Raw genomic sequence first — 21893 nt, 5'->3', positions numbered from 1 at the left:
TTGGTGCCAGGGTCAAGGATGTCACTGAGCAGAACATTCTGGTGGGGGGTTGAAAAAAAAGTGAACAGCCAGAGGTCGCGGTCCATATCAGTTCCAATGACGTAGGTAGAAAGAGGGATGAGGTCCTGCAGGCCGAGTTTAAAGCAGTTAGGAAAGTGATTAACAAGCAGGACCTCAAGGTTAGTAATCACCAGATTACTCCCAGTGCCACGCGTTAGTGAGTATAGAAATAGGCAGTCAGAGCAGATAATGCATGGCTGGAGAGATGGTGCAGGAGGGAGAGCTTTAGAATCCTGGGGCATTGGGACCGGTTCCAGGGCAGGTGGGACCTGTACAAGCGGATGGGTTGCACCTCAACAGGGCTGGGACCATATCCTTGTGGAGAGATTTGCTAGTGCTGTTGGGGAGGGTTTAAACTAACTTGGCAGGGGGATGGGAATCTGAGAGGAGATTCAGAAGGAAGAGTAACAAAACTGGAAATGGAAGGCAGAAAAGTAGTAAGTGAAATTGGAAGGCAGCGGAAACAAAGGCCAGCATCAAATAAGGTCAAAATAGGAAAAAAATGTTAAAAAGGCAAAATTGAAGGCACTTTATCTGAATCCTCGCAGCATGCGCAACAAGTTGGATGAATTGATGGCACAAATAGAAGTAAATGGGTATGATCTAATTGCCATTATGGAGACGTGGCTGCAGGGTGACCAAGGCTGGGATCTGAATATTCAACGGTATTCGACATTTAGGAAGGACAGACAAAAAGGAAAAGGAGGTGGAGTAGTGCTGTTAATAAAGGATAAGGATCAGTACAATAGTGAGAAAAGATCTTGGCTCAGAAGATCAAGATGTAGAATCAGTTTGGGTGGAGCTAAGAAACAGCAACTCCCACCAAACAGTAGTGGTAATGTAGGGCTCGATATAAAGCAGGAAATTAGAAGTGTATGTAACAAGGGTAATACAGTAATCATGGGGGACTTCAATCTACATATAGATTGGGCAAACCAAATTCGTGGAGGACGAATTCCTGGAATGTATATGAGATGGTTTTCTAGATCAGTATGCTGAGGAACCAACTAGGGAACAGGATATTTTAGATCTAGTATTATGCAATGAGAAAGGGTTATTTAACCTTTCTCATTGCATAATGTTGTAACGGAGCCCTTAGGGAAGAGTGACCATAATATGATATCACTTTCAAACTTAATGAAGAATTCTGTCGTTCAATCCAAAACTAGGGTCTTAAATCTAAACAAAGGAAACTACGAAGGTATGAGGCGCAAGTTGGCTGTGGTTGATTGGGGAACTACATTAAAAGGTATGACGGTAGACAGGCAATGGCTAGCATTTAAAGAATTAATACATAATTTGCAACAAATATATATTCCTTTAAGGCACAAAAACCCAACAGGAAAAGTGGTCCAACCACAGCTAACAAGAGGAATTAAAGATAGTATTAAATAAAAAAAAGGCATATAAAGTTGCCAGAAAAAGCAGTAAGCCTGAGGATTGGGAGCATTTTGGAATTCAGCAAAGGAGGACCTAGAAATTGATAAAGAAAGGGAAAATAGAATGAGAGTAAACTAGCGAGAAACATAAAAACGGACTGTAAAAGCTTCTACAGCTATGTAAAAAAGAAAAGACTGGTGAAGGCAAATGTGGGTCCCATACGGACAGAGACGGGATAATTTATAATGGGGAATAAGGAAATAGCAGAGAAATTAAACAAATACTTTGTGTCTGTCTTCACGGAAGATGACACAAAAAATCTCCCAGAAATATTAGAGAACCAAGGGTCTGGCAAGAATGAGGAACTGAAAGAAATTAGTATTAGTTAAAAAATACTACTAGAGAAATTAATGGAACTGGAAGTCATTAAATCCCAAGGACCTGATGATCTACATCCCAGGGTTTTGAAAGAGGTGGCTATAGAGATAGTGGATTCATTGGTTGTCATCTTCTAAAATTCTACAGATTCTGGAACGATTCCTGCAGATTGGAGGGTAGCAAATGTAACCCCACTTTTTAAGAAAGGAAGGAGAGAGAAAACAGGAAACTACAGACCTGTTAGCCTGACATCATTAGTAGGGAAAATGCTAGAATTTATTATAAAGGCTGTGATAACAGGACACTTAGAAAATAATAATAGGATTTGGCAGAGTCAACATGGATTTATGAAAGGGAAATCATGTTTGACAAACCTATTGGAGTTCTTTGAGGATGTAACTAGTAGAATAGATAAGGGGGAACCAGTGGATGTGGTGTATTTGGATTTTCAGAAGGCTTTCGATAAGGTCCCACACAGGTTGGTGAACAAAGTTAGAGCACATGGAATGGGGGTAATATACTGGCATGGATTGAGAATTGGTTAATAGACAGAAAACAGAGAGTAGGAATAAATGGGTCTTTTCAGGGTGGCAGACTGTGACTAGTGGGGTACCGCAGGGATCAGTGCTTGAGCCCCAGCTATTCACAATCTATATCACTGATTTGGATGAGGGGACCAAATGTAATATTTCCAAGTTTGCTGATGACACAAAACTAGGTGGGAATGTGAGTTGTAAGGAGGATGCAAAGAGGCTTCAAGGAGATATAGACAGGCTAAGTGAGTGGGCAAGAACGTGGCAGATGGAATATAATGTAGAAAAATGTGAAGTTATCCACTTTGGTAGAAAAAACATAAATGCGGAGTTTTTTTTAAAAATGGTGAGAGTTGAGAAAAGTTGATGTTCAAAAAGGGACCTGGGTGTCTTGTACATGAGTCACTGAAAGCTAACATGCAGGTGCAGCAAACAATTAGGAAGGCAAATGGTATGTTGGTCTTTATTACAAGAGGATTTGAGTACAGGAGTAGAGATGTCTTACTGCGATTATATAGGGCCTTGGTGAGACTGCACCCGCAATACCGTGTACAATTTTGGTCTCCTTACTCAAGAAAGGATATACTTGCCATAGAGGGAATGCAACGAAGGCTCACCAGACTGATTCCTGGGATGGCGGGATTGTCGTATGAGAAGAGAATGAGCAGACTAGGCCTGTATTCTCTAGAGTTTAGATGAACGAGAGGTAATCTCATTGAAACATACAAAATTCTTACAGGGCTCGACAGGGTAGATGCAGGGAGGATGTTTCCCCTGGCTGGGGAATCTAGAACGAGGGGGTCACAGTCTCAGAATAAGGGGTAGGCCATTTGGGACTGAGATGAGGAGAAATTTCTTCACTCAGAGGGTGGTGAATCTATGGAATTCTCTACCCCAGAGGGCTGTGGAGGCTCAGTCATTTGAGTGCATTCAAAGCAGAGATCGATAGATTTCTAGTTATTAAAGGCATCAAGGGATATGGGGATAGTGCAGGAAAATGGCGTTGAGGTGGAAGATCACCCATGGTCTTGTTGAATGGCGGAGCAGGCTTGAGGGGCCTACTCCTGCTCCTATTTCTTATGTTCTTATGTTCTAGGATAGGTTTGTGATGAATCAGAAGTACATTATATCCTACCGAATGTAATTAAGAGGCTCCAGTCCAGGGCCAAGGAATTCATTCAGCAGTTCCATTGCTGTTACGTAGCCCACACCAGGGATGCCCTCAGTGTAGTCACTTCCCAGAAAATAGGCAAGGTTTATCAGCTTTGTTCTATCAAGGCCTGAAACACAGAAATTTGCCACATTTTTTTTTGTACTGTTTCTTGCCTGAAATACTGTACTAATAACAAAGGAACTACTAACCTTGTGCAACTCCCAAAAATTATTGCTGAAAAATTTCAAAAAGATTGCAAAGTGTTTGGGGCATTAGTTTAATATGCAGAATCCGATTTTTGTAATTCTTGTTATTGTCAGTGTAATATTGATTATATTTATCTTTACAGTAGGATAGCACCCACAATTCTGCACCAAGAAACCAACAATATTATTGTTTTATTATTTCCTAGGTACCATAATGGGTTAAATGCCATCTTACAGGTTAATTTTCCATCAGAATTTAGTGGCTCAGTGACAGTGATTAACATTAAAACACCTTTGGCAACAGTGATATAACATTTCAATTAGTTTGAATGAAAGTCCATGCTACAAAGTCAGGCCAACTGTAGATATCTTCTCGGGTTCAATGGGTCAGTCGCTCCTGTAAGCGGATTCCATGCCTCTTGTGTACCGAAGGCGACTCACACCGCCCAATGTCCACATAGCATAACCCAGAGCTGTAATAATTGAACCCTCTTATGATCTGAACAATTGTGCCTTTTGCACAAGGCCCCCACACCTCTCCGATACTTTCAAAGAAGGGTTGGGAAAACGCCTGGTGAGATGAGGCAGCATTTGAATTCTTAAGCTGCTTTTACAGCAAGTGGAAATTTAGAGCAACACATTTATGATTGAATTAAGTGAGCCCAATCAGTACCACTCATCTTTGCTTAATAATACAAAAATAATAAACATACCATGCTTCTCTACAGTGGATTGTCTTGCTTGACTTAGACAAACTGACTTCTAGCTACCCTCCTGCATTGTCCTTCCAAGTCTGGTGAAAGCTTGTCCTCGCAGCTTTCAGTTCATAGACTTGTATGACTGCCTGTGTCTCTGTCCTTTTTTTGTCTTGTGTTCACAACCCAAAAGGAGGGCTTAACTCAGATAAACCAATGGTGAGCACTTGTGATTAGGGACCTCTCAGCATAATGAGTGTGAGGTGTCCATCGATTGCCGGGATAGGCTAATTAATTGCTCGGTGTTTAAAGTCTTTGGAGAAACAACATCCAAGCGTTGCTTATTATCATTTTAATCACTTTTCATCAGAGTGCTTTTTTTAAAAACTGGTGTGACTACACTTTGGTCACAATCCTTCAATGTAACTCCATTTCCTTCAAATTCTCAGTGAAAACGTGACCAACCCCCCACTTCAAAAGTTTAGTGAGCCTGGAGTTCCGAATCTCCAAATAAATACAAAATGGGTGATGTCATATTTTGCAATATTAGTAATAAACTCATTACTGTTAATATGAAATCCTTTGTCTGCTATTTTTAACAAAGGTATTAATCTATTAATTTTGACCAGGTTAACACCTTCATTAAAATACTGAATTCCATACTAATACTGCCCAGTGCAATTTCAACCTAGAAGTCAGTTGTAAATTTACAATGCATTAAAATCATTGCTGAAGAAAAACCCATCTATAACTTATCATCGCCTACTCCTTTTAAAAGATTTTGTGACTAAATCCTTTATTAATCTTACCAGATATCAACCTTTTGCAAGCATAAGACAGAAAGCAACAAATAAAGTAGTCCTTTTTTAATTACAAACATACGAAAATTATGGACAGGAAAGATCAGCTGGTCCATCAAGCTTGTCCCACATTCATGACACTTCTCCAGGAAGGTGCAAAGAAACAGAAAAAAGCCCAGGGCCAAAAAGAGAAAAAGAATCTGGAAAATTCCTCTCAGACGATCGAAAATTCCTCTCAGACGATCATGCAATCGAAACCAGTCCAGGAGACCAGAAACTTCATTTCACACTTAATAATTTAAAAAAATCTTGCTCACCCAGTTGGTTATGAATGTGGATGTACTGGTAACACTCCACATGCTTGTCTTGATTGAAGAAATTCTTATACACGTGACGTGCTCCAAAAAGCCAAATATCACTGTCGTCCGTGATAGTCCCACTAGTTTGATCGGTCAGATCCAGATAAGCACATTGTGCTTCTGCTTCCATGGGAGCAACAATATAAGGAATACCAAAAAGACGCAGCAACTCCTATAAACAGGACACAACTAACTTTGCAGCAAGCATGAATTAATTAAAACTGTACAACAGCTGAAAGGTAATAATTCAACTCTTTCCCAGACAGAAAGGTTGAAAACAGCAATCATAAAATTCTACAGCTGTAGAAAGCTTCTGGCAGAGTTTGCATTGAAACTTCACAGTTAGTTATGTTTTAATTTCAATTTCATGTCACTATAAAACATAACTCTGATACTGGCAATTGAAATTTCTAAACGTTTAGATGCAGTGATTTTCAGCACTTATCATCACTTCATACTCTGGAAACCAGGAAACCCACACTAAAGTGTGAAGGTTTCTTAAGAAAAATCTACCAATAATTATTGAAAATAATTAGGGGTGTTTTCACTTTTTAAATTTCCCACTTTTTTTTAAATTTTAAAAAAATTTGAACCAGGTAAATTCAGGGTAGGGGAAGGAAGATTAAACATTCTGGGTAGAAATCTGGAGAAAATTCAACATTTGCAAAACTAAAGAAAAAACATTTTTTACATTTACATTGTTTCATACCCTTCTTGTTCATTTTATTTCAAGTGTAAAATAAATAAAATTAGAAAAAAATTTAAGATGGAGTTTAAAAAAAAAATAAACACTGATTTTAATTGAATAATCCACTAAAGGTGATAGAGGTTTGAATCCAGTTGGTCTTGGAAACATTCACTTTGAGTTAGTACTGGAGGCTGCCTGGTTGTAAAAGCAAGAGACAGACAGCAGAAATACAAAGAGTTCAGGAGATGGCGAAGCTGCGGAGGGACTGCAAAGTAAATAGCAGAGAAGCAAAACAGAATGCACAATTCTATCTGGTTGGTTCTACTAGTCAAAGAAAGCAAGCCTATTTGAGATCAAATATCTATTTAACATTATGAAGTCAACATCCATTATTGGGTTTATGGATTAGATTCATCACTAGCGCACCATAAGGTTATTTTACCTGACTGTCCAAGTACATCTGTCCTGTGACAGTAGCAGCAATACGTTCCTGTTGTTGCTTCCGAGTTTCTAGGCCAGACTGCTCTACAAATAAGTTGTTCTCTAGATCCTCTATTTCACCCTGTAACATACAGGATAAAAACAATGCAGTATGGAATTAATAAAAAATAAAGGTTGATTTAAGAATGGAAAACTATAATATATGATGCTTCAATTTTTTTTAAACAAACCTGCAGATATTGTTTGATAAATAATGCCTGGGCAATACCTCAACTGAAAAGTTTGAATTTTTCTCTACAGCCTCTAGGATGTCTCCAGGGCATACACTGACAGTGGCTGAGAGGGCAGGCAGGTAACCTGCTCTCATGCCTCTAACAGTACTGCTCTGAAACCAATTGGCAAGAGTTGCATGAAAGTGGCCCAGGGATGACCGTCCCTCTGATTTTCCTTGGCCCTTTTAGAGGGACACCTGGCCTCTGCCTGGTAACTCCTAGGAGTAGTACAGCTGAAATCAAAAATGCAGCCCGGTTTGGGACAGGAAAAACATCTCACCATTACATGTCTTCTGTCACTTCATGTCAGCAGTAATTATTGTATGGAGCTTGAGCCAACTTCGACTTTTATGAGCCACTGTCAGGGCCATGGTTTCCAGCCCTGACACAGATGCTAACTACCCTCTGCTATAGCAGAGTGGCTGAATACTGAAAAAGCTGCACAAAACATTGGAGGCCATTCTATTGGCCAATCTGCCCATGACAACGTGCCAATACAATGTCCTCTCCATTGCATTGGCCACTCACATGGGCTCCTAGGCTCACAGAATGGTCTAATGTTTTGTGATAAAACCCTTCCAGAAACAGTTCATAGGAACAGTACACACATCTTCTCAACTGTAAGCAAACAAGGAAATTGTTCTCATCTATATGGAATTGTTTTTGATAGGGGTATAAATGCATGTACTTTCTCCCAATTTGCCACTTACAGCCGTTTTGTATTATCTACTTTCTCCACCCAAGATAACAGCTAGACACTTGGCTCCAGAGCTGTATCTAAGCTACAGGCTCCCTGCAGCAAGTTGCTTCATGGACCCTTGATCCCCATCAAGAAACATCTGAGAATGGGAAAAAGAGAGCGAGCGAGAGAAAGAGAGAACAAACTTGCATTTATGTAGCACCTTTCACGACCTCAGGATATCCCAAGGTGCTTTACAGTCAATGAAGTGTAGTCACTGTTATAATGTTGGGAAATACGGCAGACAATTTGTGCACAGCAAGGTCCCCCAAACACCAATTAAATGACAAATTAAACTGTTTTAATGATGTTGGTTGAGGGATAAATGTTGGACAAGACAACTACCCTTGCTTTTCTTCGAATAGTGCCATGGGATCTTTTACGTCCACTTGAGAGACCTCGGTTTAATGACTAGTCAGTTTTAGAACTAAATAAAAATAAAAACATTACGGTTAGTTCAGTTTTACCAGATCTAGATCACTCCACTCATCTGTTCTGGCTTCTCCAACACTGGTCTGTTTGTGTTGGTCTGCCTCCACTTCCACCCTCTGTTGAATAGCTTTCTCAACTTCTTCCACATGTTCACGGATAAAAGTCTGTGATGGTTTTTCGGTAACTCTCTGCATAGTTTCTGAAGTAACTTGTACATTACCACTAGGCGTTGAAGTGGACTCAGTTGCAGGTATCAAGGGTGTGAAGATATCAGGAGGAAACAGCTCATTGTGCAGGTCTACCTTATTGGTGTCAATAATAACTTCAATGAAGCTACCTGAACATCAAAACAAAGAAATCACTATTTGGAAATGGACGGTGAAATTGAAAAAACATCATATTAACTGAGCCCATTGGATTTCACACACTGTATTCAGTGTACTTCATTATTTGTTACACGACAACTGAGTCACCCGTGGAATAGCAGAAGCTGGAAACAGTTGTGATTGGTAGGTTGGTTAAATTATTTACCACCTTATCTACCATAAATACGCAATGTATAAAACTAACATTTTAAAAAAGATACTATGAAAGTGCCCCATCATTACTGCAATACTCAATCTACCAAAGCCACATACTTAGAAAGGGTGGATATCTGACCCAACATTGGGGTAAATTATCACTCAGCTCCATGGAAGAGCGTATCAAATTAAAATTTCAACAAAAATGCTGAGAGCTTACAATAGTTTCTTCTTGATATAGCATGTCTTCCACCTTCTCTTTTAAGCCCTGGTGTCCTACACAATAGCTTTTGACCTTTCATTTAGATTTCTCAATTTAAAAAAAATTACCATCAGAATCACTCCCAACTTCATTCTTAACACACATTTTCTGATGACCAAATGTTTCTTCTATTGAATCTTGCTTTTCTTTTGCAGAAGGAATGAAACTCTTCAGGTCGAGCTCTCCTTTTATCTGTGTGTGTGGGTGCAGTTTTACAACATCAACAGGTTGGATGCCCACAGCAACAGCAGAAGATGAAGGATGTTCCATGTTTGGATTTGCTCCATTGTTTGTATTGCTATTTTCTTTGAATTTAACTGTTTCGAGAGATTGAATATATTTGCTGCTGTTAAGGATTATTTCTCCACCATCTTCTGAACGCATTTTGGCATGATCTTCATGTTCCTTCAAAGATTCAGGAGTTTGAAAATGTAACTGTTCAATTTTCGGTTGATTATTAATTACTTCGGTTATATCTGATATAGCCACATTGATATTTTGTTCTGCTGCATTGACTGAAAAGGTGAGGGAACTTTGATCGGTAACAGGAATTTTTTCTTGCATATCGCAACTTTGAACAGTTCTAGGTATTATCAGTTTATTTTGGGTAGACTGTGGATTGAAAGATATTTTGAGAAGCTGATTTTCACTGTCAAATCCTTCTCGAACTTCATACTCATCATTTGAGCTGCAGCTGCTAACTGTTTGTTTTCTAGAACTATCATATTCATTCTCACGATCCCTTTTTACATCTTCCGTCATTTCATTATCTTTTAAAGCTTGCCGGATGGCTTGATGAGTCCTTGGTGACAAATTTAAATTTTTGGCAGCAATATCAGTTGAATGCAGAGTGCTGACATCCTCAAGAGGAAACAATTTATCTTCTCCAGATTCCATTTCCTCATCTGAGCTGCTTTCTAACATGGCTGCTTGTATGGCAATCATAGTCCGTGGGGAAGGAGGAGCAGCAGCAGCAGCACCGTCATTCTCAACTCGAGCCTCTCTTGCTGTCGCAGGAGAGGGTGGACTTGAATCCTTAAAGGGCTGCCAACTAGTGTATGAAAGCAGCTCTGCAGCAGTCAAATTAGTCATTTTCTGTGGTGTAGTACTTTGTTTATTCATCTCTGTATCTTCACTGTTTTTTGATTGGATACCTGGAAGTTAAATGAATATTGTAATTTGTGTATTTTCTATTTAAATTCTTCTGGAATACAGTCTTGTTGAAATTTGAAGAATAAGTACATTCTACTGTAAGTTCAGACAATCATCCATGCACACTATTGTTTATATAGTGTCTGTAAGTACAATGAAGGGTATTTATTGGATTTACTTCCAAACTGGGATTATGGAGTTCAACCAATCTCAATCAGATGTTTAGCTCTGCCATGGCTTGGGGTTATTAAAGATAAAATCCAAAAAAAAATGGTAAACCATCCAAAAAGTTGTTAGTTTTGATTTTCTGCTACTCGTTGCCATAATTTTTTTTTTTATTCGTTCACGGGATGTGGGCATCGCTGGCAAGGCCAGCATTTATTGCCCATCCCAAATTGCTTGTTTGTTGATTGACATTAGTGAAAAGGGCCCCTCTCAATCAATGTGCAGCATTTACATTAGTACTGATAGATGATACTCAATGGGAAAGAGCTGATGAATTGAACAACTTTAGTTTTCTCTGGGTGTTGTAATTAAAAAGCTCCAACATGTCAAGCCCTGCCCCCCCCCAAATAAACCTGGATCCCTGGTGAACAAAATTCAGGTTATCAGTAAAGAAGTATTTGTTGGAAAATCCCTTCCATTTGGAAACTGCTAGGGTCAAATGCCAGTAATGAACTCAAAAGGGTTTCAGGAAAACCTGCAGCTAAATAGGAACTAAATATTTCTTCTTATAAAAAGGGATAATTTCAACATCAAAGTAAAAGAGAAGATCTGGAAAAAATATCTAATGAAAGGATGCAATATGTATTTTCCTGATCATTTGTATAAATGCAAAACTGATTAATACATTGCAGATCTTAGTATGATGTACTTTTTATATAAATTTCTATGCATGAAAATAGAACGTTGCCAAATATGTGTAACGAATGGAGTTAAAAAAAGGTGGCAAATAAATACATGCGAGGGGCTAAAAAGGTGCTGTTTCCGAATCATGTTTAAATACCTTTACTGATGACGCTAAGCAAGCCTGACATTTTCCTTATTATGCCTTTTTGCTGTGTTACATAAGCAGAAAACTAATTTTACTTGGTGAGAGCCGGTACTAAAGCTTTGAATGAAATGGACAACATACAAAAAGGTCCGTGGAGGTGCCATGGAGATACAATTTTTTAAATAAAAAAATTAAAACCTATTACAGTGATACATTATAATCACTTGCTTGTACAATTATCTTCACTGTACCTTTTATCAGAATATAATGTGAAGTATCTTCTGATACAAGCCGTCTGGTTTCCACGTCCTTTATAAATCCCCCCTCATTACTGCACTCCATTTCAATTTGCCCGCAGTATTGTTTGTTCATCTCCTTCTGAATGCCTTCAATGTGTTGGTTTAGTCTGTTGCGTTTAAGCAGACCAGACAGCTGGTACTGGGAAAAATCAGTTGACTCCTTTGAAAAAGAAAAGTACCAGGGCTCATAAAAACAAATTTGTGTTTAGACATAAAATATATCTTGACAAAGATTATTTCCCCCTTAAAGTCAACAGCTGATTTATCACATAAAAATAATGAATAACTCATCAATTTTAAGAAAAGTGCTATTTTGCTGTAATACCTTCTCTTTCTATTCGATAGTCCCCCATTATGTTGTTTGTTTACCGTCAATGTAGTGGAACACTACTTATGTTTGCTAATTGCATAAAGATATGGCAGTCATAATGCAAGAGTTTCATAACAACGTAAAATACAAGTTCTGGTTATAAAATACATGGATAACCAATAGGGAATGGTACACATAAACAATAGGGAATGGAACACATTATAAAAACCAGTGTATGTGTGAGCATGTGGGTGGGTGGGTGCGTGCGTGTATGTTCATAGCTAATACGGAAGGAAGAGAGAAAAAGAGTAAAAATAATACATTTAGAAGTCTTTTTCTTTAGCCTTTTTTAAATTATATATTATAACATTATAGGTATTAACAGTAATAATAGCACTCTGGAGTACTATTGCTGTAGTAATACATGATAGCTCCGCCTCTTGGTGTGTGAGGTAAATGTGGCTGGCCCAGCAGGTACAACATTTTCTGGGGGTCTAAGGGTCATGGCTTTGCATTCAGTTTTGGGTGCAAGTTTGTATTAGCAGAACAAACTCCAGTTTATCAGCTCATTAAAGTGATAGGTTTGAACATTCTTCAACAGTCCAGACACTAAAGGGGTAATTTTAAGAAACTAATGTTGTCAGCGTGGAGCCTTGTTAGTAGGAAGCACAGGTTGGAAATAAACCTATAACATTATAGCCATGATTTTTTCCAACCCGCATTCACTGCTAGCAAGACTCCACTCCTACAGTGGAGTCTTGTAAAATTATCCCTTAACTGCCAATACGTTCTGTACTATTGATGCGTGGTGACATTTACACTAAAGGATTAATAAATACAACCTAATTACTGCAAATTTATTGCAAAAAATCAATGATTTTTTTGGAAAATTATGTGGCTAGTTTATATAATAATTCATAAAGTTTTCATGCTTTAAGATAGGATAAAGCATTAAAATACAAACTAATCTTTGGATAAATCTTAACTGCAACACATTTTCCTCACTATTAAAAAATGAACGTACCTGAGGCATAGACTCTAATAGACTTCTTCGACGCTTGGTGAACTCTTTGAGGTCAGTCAGGATTTCATGCCTTATCTCTGGAGGTAAATTAGCAAAGTCTTCTGATTCAATGTCTACAGAATGAGGATTCTCAAGAAATTCATTCTAAATGGAATTTAAAAAATTAAATAAAAAGCATTATTTGTTGCTTTTCATTAAATAAAAATAAGATGCAGTGGGAGCTCGATTATCTGAGAATTTTTGTATTAGGCAGGAGATCAGAGGACTGTGCTGAAGGAAGCAGCAAGAGAGGGGAATACACTGATCATCTGTCCAGGGGGAGCCTCTTATATATGGTCTCCGTGCATGTTGCTGCTTTTCAAATCTTTTGTCAGCTCAAGAATAGGAACCTAGTAACAGATTTGAAAAAAAAAAAGATAAAATAGGAGGAGAACTGATTGTTAAAGGGATTGGAGGGCAGTGGCAGTAGTTGGAGAGATTGTTGTAGGAAAAGGATACAATAGCATCAGGATCAAGAACAGGAGCAAACTGATCAGCTGTTCATGGCAGAGGAGCACTATGTACACTTGCCTCTCCTCACATTCTTTTCTGGTTTTTGTCAGCTGAACAATAATGCAAAAGATTTAAAAAGAAACCTTGGGCCAGATTTTGCTGCAGCGGGGCATCTAACCGAGTCTGCCATTAGTTAGACCTGCCCCTGCACCCTTCAGCTCAAAACATTTTTGCCCACTAAGTTGCTGAAAGTGCGAGCTGATAACGGCGCAGTGAGGGAAACAGAGCATCTGGGGCCTGAGTGAACGGGGATCTCCTTAACGAATCAGATTGAAAGATTGAGGAATAAACAGTGCAAGGCCTAAAAAAGTATAAATTAAACGGGTGAATTCAATGTCAATTCAGGTACAGAAAGAGAAATAAAGAGAAGGACAGAAAGATTGGATTAAGGGAGAGAGAAAAAAGACAAAGGAAAAGTAAAAAAAGATTAAATTTGACATTTTTAGAATCTCCAACAACAATTAATACCTGAAGGAAAGAGATTCCACACTTGTAATAGTTAATTTTCAGTGCCAGAGGGGTTGACTGGCAGAAATTGACAATTATCACGTTGTTAAAAGGGTACTTACGCCGGAAATGACAAGACTTAACTTTTTGTGGCGCAAATACAGCAACTTCACGACATTCAATGCATGTCAATGATGAGGCAGACAGCAAAATGCCGTTTTCGCGAAGCTAACAGCGGAGCCGTGCAACTCGGACAGCAACTTTTGCATATCGGCATTCAACCACGCATCTGCTCCTTGCCTGAAGTTGCTGTACCATTTACACATAAATAACAGCAAGCGCAGTTAGCCATACCATTATTTTCGTTGAATCATAGAAATTTACGGCACAGAAGGAGGCAATTCGGCTCATCGTGTCTGTGCCAGGATAGCAAAATCTGGCCCATTACGTGAGGAAAGCACTTTGGTTTCCCCTAAAACAGAGGGCTCAATTTTCAAACAGAGCCGGGAAGGGGACGTCTTTCATTTTTTTTTTGTCGGTTTCCCGTCCGACTGACCAGCTGATTGACAGGCCGGTCTCAGTCGGACGGGAGACCAGCCAGGGATAGGAAGTCTTCAGGTAAGTCTTTGTTTGCATGGATGGGGAGGGAGGGGGGGGGGGCACGGGTGGGCAGAGGTGGGCACGGGGGTCGCGAGTCATGGGGGATGGGATCGGGGGTCATCGCGGCGGTCCGCAATCGTTGAGGGATGGGTCGGAGGATCGGGGTCGGAGGCGGAGGATCGGGGCTGGGGGAGGAGGGGTTGTCAGTGCAGGTAGGCTTGTTGGGCCCGGGGGAAGCACTCCTGCTCCTCCGGGCCCACAAACTGTGCCTTTGTAGGCACCTACCTGTTTGTCTCGGGCCTTCTCGCCTCCTTTCACGAGGCATAAAACAGAAGGCCCGGAATCCAGGCCCTCGGGGTTGAAATGGGGAATTAGTTAAAAATGGAGGCCTGAAACCTCCTTGAAAGGTTTTAAGGCCCGACCCGCCTCCTGGAAGCGGGTTGGCTGCCCGCCCCTAATCTAGCCCCTGTGAAAACTGGAAATGGGCTGTTGGGGGGGGGGGGGCGGGTCTGAAATGGTGGCACTTTTCAATGCCCCCCGCCCCCAACCTACCTGTTTTTTACTTTTAAAATCGAGTCCAGAGTACCATTACACAGGGATTGATACAAAATCATTGGCATACCTACATGGTAAACAGAAGTTTTTTAGCTTTATATTTAATACATTTTGTTGTACAAATGTTACATCAGTTAGATTTACTTTTGAGAATATTCATAAAGACATTTCTCTATTTGAACAGCTGATCAGTGCGATCATTATTCCAGTAGAATCTTCACTATTCATCAATTTCCATTATCTGTCGGGGGTGGGTAATTAGGCGAACAAAGAATCTCTTATTAAAAGTTGTGCTCACCGATATAGAATCCAAAATATTTTCCTTTCACTTTTATTTTCTAGTTTTTATTGCCCTCCCTCCACTTTTAATGCTGCACTCGAATATTGGGCCAAATCTTCCTGGAAAAATAAGGGTGTGTTTACGATGCACACCGTTGTTAATGCACAAATCGGCAGTAAGTTCAGGGGATGAAGAGATACGCCATGAGTTGCAAATCTCCAGAATTTGCTAGTTGATTTATGCCGCGTCACCGTTTGCCTCACACAAACGGCACCTCGCCCCTTAGCCTCCCCGTTATTTTTAAGAACTTGCTGCATTTGCACATTAATTGCCATTTAAACTCACCACAGAAAGTTAGCCAATTAATAGTGTAAGTACCCTTTTAACAACATTCCTGTATGTAGTAAATTGTAATGATGTGGAGATGCCGGTGATGGACTGGGGTTGACAATTGTAAACAATTTTACAACACCAAGTTATAGTCCAACGATTTTATTTGAAATTTACAAGCTTTCGGAGGCTTCCTCCTTCCTCAGGTAAATGTCAGGAACTCCTCGAAGCCTACACATTTATAAATCACAGAACAATACATGGTGATTACAGATAGTCTTTGCAACTGCCCGTTGCCAAGGCAATCACAGTGTTCAGACAGAGAGGTGTTACCTACAGAGCCCCCGAATATACAGTCAACAAAAAAAAAACAAACAGAAAAAAAAAACAGAGAGAGAAAGCCAGCAAATGACCCGTTATATTAAAAACAGATAGCTTTTGTTCGCTGGTGGGGTTACGTGTAGCGTGACATGAACCCAAGATCCTGGTTGAGGCCGTCCTCATGGGTGCGGAACTTGGCTATCAATTTCTGCTCGACGATTTTGCGTTGTCGTGTGTCTCGAAGGCCGCCTTGGAGTACGCTTACCCGAAGGTCGGTGGCTGAATGTCCCTGACTGCTGAAGTGTTCCCCGACTGGGAGGGAACCCTCCTGTCTGGCGATTGTTGCGCGGTGTCCGTTCATCCGTTGTCGCAGCGTCTGCATGGTCTCGCCAATGTACCATGCTCTGAGGCATCCTTTCCTGCAACGTATGAGGTAGACAATGTTGGCCGAGTCACAGGAGTATGAACCATGCACCTGGTGGGTGGTGTCCTCTCGTGTGATGGTGGTATCTGTGTCGATGATCTGGCGTGTCTTGCAGAGGTTACCGTGGCAGGGTTGTGTGGTGTCGTGGATGCTGTTCTCCTGAAAGCTGGGTAATTTGCTGCGAACGATGGTCTGTTTGAGGTTGGGTGGCTGTTTAAAGGCGAGTAGTAGAGGTGTGGGGATGGCCATAGCGAGGTGTTCGTCGTCATTGATGACATGTTGAAGGCTGCGGAGAACATGGCGTAGTTTCTCCGCTCCGGGGAAGTACTGGACGACGAAGGGTACTCTGTTGGTTGTGTCCCGTGTTAGTCTTCTGAGGAGGTCTATGCGATTTTTCGCTGTGGCCCGTCGGAACTGTCGATCGATGAGTCGAGCGTCATATCCCGTTCTTACTAGGGCGTCTTTCAGCGTCTGTAGGTGTCCATCGCGTTCCTCCTCGTCTGAGCAGACCCTGTGTATTCGCAGGGCCTGTCCATAGGGGATGGCCTCTTTGACGTGGTTAGGGTGGAAGCTGGAAAAGTGGAGCATCGTGAGGTTGTCCGTGGGCTTGCGGTAGAGTGAGGTGCTGAGGTGCCCGTCTTTGATGGAGATTCGTGTGTCCAAGAAAGAAACTGATTCTGAGGAGTAGTCCATGGTGAGCTTGATGGTGGGATGGAACTTGTTGATGTTATCGTGTAGTCTCTTCAGTGATTCTTCGCCGTGGGTCCATAGAAAGAAAATGTCGTCGATGTATCTGGTGTATAGCGTTGGTTGGAGGTCCTGTGCAGTGAAGAAGTCGTGCTCGAACTTGTGCATGAAAATGTTGGCGTATTGGGGTGCAAATTTGGTCCCCATGGCTGTTCCGTGTGTTTGGGTAAAGAACTGGTTATCGAAGGTGAAGACATTGTGATCCAGGATGAAGCGGATGAGTTGTAGGATGGCGTCTGGAGATTGGCTGTTGTTGGTGTTGAGTATTGATGCTGTCGCAGCGATGCAGTCATCGTGGGGGATACTGGTGTAGAGTGCCGAGACGTCCATCGTGGTGAGAAGTGTTCCTGGTTCAACTAGTCCGTGGGTACTGAGTTTTTGTAGGAAGTCTGTAGTGTCGCGACAGAAGCTGGGGGTTCCCTGTACGATGGGTTTCAGGATGCCCTCGATGTATCCAGAGAGGTTCTCACAGAGGGTTCCGTTGCCTGATACGATAGGACGTCCGGGTGTGTTGGCTTTGTGTATCTTTGAGAGGCAGTAGAAGTCTCCCACGCGGATGAGAGTGCGTAGGATGCTTTGAAGGTCTGGATCGAAGGTCTTGATCAGTTTGTTGAGCTGGTGGGTGTGTTCTTTGGTCGGATCTGCGGGTAACCGTCTGTAGTGTTCCTGGTTGTCCAGTTGTCGGTATGCTTCTTTGCAATAGTCCGTTCTGTTCTGTATGACGATGGCTCCTCCTTTGTCCGCTGGTTTGATGACGATGTTGCGGTTGGTCTTGAGAGCGTTGAAACTACGCCATGTTCTCCGCAGCCTTCAACATGTCATCCATGACGACGAACACCTCGCTATGGCCATCCCCACACCTCCACTACTCGCCTTTAAACAGCCACCCAACCTCAAACAGACCATCGTTCGCAGCAAATTACCCAGCTTTCAGGAGAACAGCATCCACGACACCACACAACCCTGCCACGGTAACCTCTGCAAGACACGCCAGATCATCGACACAGATACCACCATCACACGAGAGGACACCACCCACCAGGTGCATGGTTCATACTCCTGTGACTCGGCCAACATTGTCTACCTCATACGTTGCAGGAAAGGATGCCCCAGAGCATGGTACATTGGCGAGACCATGCAGACGCTGCGACAACGGATGAACGGACACCGCGCAACAATCGCCAGACAGGAGGGTTCCCTCCCAGTCGGGGAACACTTCAGCAGTCAGGGACATTCAGCCACCGACCTTCGGGTAAGCATACTCCAAGGCGGCCTTCGAGACACACGACAACGCAAAATCGTCGAGCAGAAATTGATAACCAAGTTCCGCACCCATGAGGACGGCCTCAACCAGGATCTTGGGTTCATGTCACGCTACACGTAACCCCACCAGCGAACAAAAGCTATCTGTTTTTAATATAACGGGTCATTTGCTGGCTTTCTCTGCCTTCCGGATGTTTCTGCATCTCTCTCTCTGTTTTTTTTTTCTGTTTGTTTTTTTTTTGTTGACTGTATATTCGGGGGCTCTGTAGGTAACACCTCTCTGTCTGAACACTGTGATTGCCTTGGCAACGGGCAGTTGCAAAGACTATCTGTAATCACCATGTATTGTTCTGTGATTTATAAATGTGTAGGCTTCGAGGAGTTCCTGACATTTACCTGAGGAAGGAGGAAGCCTCCGAAAGCTTGTAAATTTCAAATAAAATCGTTGGACTATAACTTGGTGTTGTAAAATTGTTTACAGTAGTAAATTGTAGATAGAGATGTTAAAAATGTCAAATTTAAAATTTTTACATTTTTTTCTTAGTCTCTTTTTTCTTTCTCTCTTAATTCAATCTTTCTTTCCCTGATTTGACTCTAATTCACTCTACTTTTCTGTCATTCCTCTGTTTCTTTCTTAATCCTTAAATCTTATTGGTTAAGGAGATAAACTGTTAGTCCCATCGTTCACTAAGGTCCCAGATGCCCCATTGCCCTCGCTGTGCCGTTATCAGTTCGAACTTCCAGCAAGTTATGACACAAAAACATTTTCCAGCTGAAGGGTGCAGGAAAAAGTCTAACTAATGGCACCCCGCTCCCTCAAAATTTGCCTAATGATGTAATGGCTTAGTCACTGCTATGTCGATCATTATTCAGTGGACCATTTCATATGAAAGGAGGGGACCAACGTAATAGTGCAGTTGTACAGATTTTCCATGCTTCCCTCCCCCTCTGCTATTCTGCTGTGACCATTTATACCTCCTCTGGACCCATCTTTTGGTTCTATGCTTGTCTCATTATCACCTCCTTTTGCCTTGCACCATATCTTTTGTTATTTAATCACTCCTGCCCTCCATCTCATCACAGACCTCTCCCTTTTGTTCTTTTCCTGCCCCCATCTTTCCCTGGCCCTGCACTTGCTTAAAAGCTGTTCATCTCTAACATCTGCCAGTTCTGATGAAAGGCCATTGACTAGATGTGTTAACTCTGTTTCTCACTCCATAGATACTGCCTGACCGGCTGAGTGTTTCCAGCATTTCTGTATATATTGCAGATTTCCAGTATCCACAGTATTTTGCTGTTGTAAAATTTGTTATTGTTTCTTCAAGAAAATGTTATTAAAAAGGATCCATTTGCTTCGAAAATTTCAAATCCCAGACTTTACATTGTTCATTTTACTTTATGACAGGCATATATCTGTTCATAAATGAGCATATCTATCCATGCAACCATTAAAAATATTCTGTCAATATGATAATTTGATTGTCGTGTCCCCAATTACTTTCCAAAACAAAACCAGAAAATTGATATGACCTGACTGTACACCGCACAGTCCACAAGAAAAAATAAAATAAACTGAATAAAATTGGTCAAAGTAACCAACGAGCCCATCTCCCACATGGATCCAAACATCCGTTCCAGTATATTTTTACTCCTGCTTGGCCTCACCGACAGCCAACACTATACTCTATCCAACTAAACTGCCAAATCACAGACCCACCAAACCTCGACCCAAAGCCTGACCTCATTTTCCCTGCTTCACCTCGAGTCTACAAGAGTTACAGACATTGGTGAATTAAAGGCAAGATATTTCAACACAAAAGATTTTAAATGGACTTGTGGTATTGTGGATCCCAGAGGCAGGTGTTTGTTTTAATCCCCAGCTATTGGGAATTTTGGAGGGCAGAGCTTTTGATAAATAGTGTTCATAATAAGAATTTAAAAAACGGACGGACCACCCGGCATCGGACCACTAGGCACCAGACACGACAAAGGCAAACCAAGCCCAGTCGACCCTGCAAAGTCCTCCTCACTAGCATCTGGGGACTTGTGCCAAAACTGGGAGAGCTGTCCCACAGACTAGTCAAGCAACAGCCTGACATAGCCATACTCACAGAATCATACCTTTCAGCCAATATCCCAGACTCCTCCATCACCAACCCTGGGTATGTCCTGTCCCACTGGCAGGACAGACCCACCAGAGGTGGCAGTACAGTGATATATAGTCAGGAGGGAGTGGCCTTGGGAGTCCTCAACATTGACTCTGGACCCCATGAAATCTCATGACATCAGGTCAAACACTGGCAAGGAAACCTCCTGCTGATTACCACCTACCGCCCTCCCTCAGCTGATGAATCAGTCCTCCTCCATGTTGAGCACCACTTGGAGGAAGCACTGAGGGCAGCAAGGGCACAGAATGTAATCTGGGTGGGGGACTTCAATGTCTATCACCAAGGGTGGCTCGGTAGCACCACTAATGACCGAGCTGGCCAAGTCCTGAAGGACATAGCTGCCAGACTGCGCCTGCGGCAGGTGGTGAGCGAACCAACACGAGGGAAAAACTTACTTGACCTCATCCTCACCAATCGACCTGTTGCAGATGCATCCGTCCATGACAATATTGGTAGGACCGCACAGTCCTTGTGGAGACGAAGTCCTGTCTTCAAACTGAGGACACCATCCAATGTGTTGTGTGGCATTACCACAGTGCTAAATGGGATAGATTCAGAACTGATCTAGCAGCTCAAAACTGGGCATCCATGAGGCGCTGTGGGCCATCAGCAACAGCAGATTTGTATTCCAGCACAATCTGTAACCTCATGGCCCGGCATATTCCTCACTCTACCATTACCAACAAGGGGATCAACCCTGGTTCAATGAGGAGTGTAGAAGAGCATGCCAGGAGCAGCACCAGGCGTACCTAAAAATGAGGTGCTAACCTGGTGATGCTACAACACAGGACTACATGCATGCTAAACAGTGGAAGCAACATGCTATAGACAGAGCTAAGCAATTCCACAACCAACAGATCAGATCAAAGCTCTGCAGTCCTGCCACATCCAGTCGTGAATGGTGGTGGATAATTGAACAACTAACGGGAGGAGGAGGCTCTGTATACATCCCCATCCTCAATGATGGCGGAGTCCAGCACGCGAGTGCAAAAGACAAGGCTGAAGTGTTTGCAACCATCTTCAGCCAGAAGTGCCAAGTAGATGATCCATCTAGGCCTCCTCCCGATATCGCCACCATCACAGAAGCCAGTCTTCAACCAGAATTCGATTCACTCCACTTGATATCAAGAAACGGCTGAGTGCACTGGATACAACAAAGGCTATGGGCCCCGACAACATTTCGGCTGTAATGCTGAAGACTTGTTCTCCAGAACTAGCCACGCCTCTAGCCAAACTGTTCCAGTACAGCTACAACACTGGCATCTACCCGACAATGTGGAAAATTGCTCAGGTATGTCCTGTCCACAAAAAGAAGGACAAATCCAATCCGGCCAATTACCGCCCATCAGCCTACTCTCAATCAGCAGCAAAGTGATGGAAGGTGTCGTCGACAGTGCTATCAAGCAGCACTTACTAATCAATAACCTGCTCACCCATGCTCAGTTTGGATTCCACCAGGACCACTCGGCTCCAGACCTCATTGCAGCCTTGGTCCAAACATGGACAAA

At 41.9% G+C, this 21893-nt stretch overlaps 1 protein-coding gene across 1 annotated transcript in view; it reads right to left on the bottom strand.

Annotated features, from left to right (window-relative positions):
* Window positions 1-21893, bottom strand: part of ercc5 (excision repair cross-complementation group 5) — a 149214-nt gene that overhangs the window by 10511 nt on the left and 116810 nt on the right. The window contains exons 16-22 of the mRNA XM_067986704.1: window positions 12699-12842; window positions 11317-11524; window positions 8988-10073; window positions 8172-8473; window positions 6695-6814; window positions 5523-5736; window positions 3487-3631 (exon numbers count right to left, since the gene is read on the bottom strand). Coding sequence (XP_067842805.1) covers window positions 3487-3631; window positions 5523-5736; window positions 6695-6814; window positions 8172-8473; window positions 8988-10073; window positions 11317-11524; window positions 12699-12842 — 2219 coding nt within the window. The remainder of the gene's footprint in view (window positions 1-3486; window positions 3632-5522; window positions 5737-6694; window positions 6815-8171; window positions 8474-8987; window positions 10074-11316; window positions 11525-12698; window positions 12843-21893) is intronic.

This window comes from Heptranchias perlo, chromosome 6 (assembly GCF_035084215.1).
Source record: "Heptranchias perlo isolate sHepPer1 chromosome 6, sHepPer1.hap1, whole genome shotgun sequence".
Taxonomy (NCBI): Eukaryota; Metazoa; Chordata; class Chondrichthyes; order Hexanchiformes; family Hexanchidae; genus Heptranchias; species Heptranchias perlo.
Note: the sequence above shows the minus strand (reverse complement) of the source record. Positions and strands in the feature narration are given on the sequence as shown.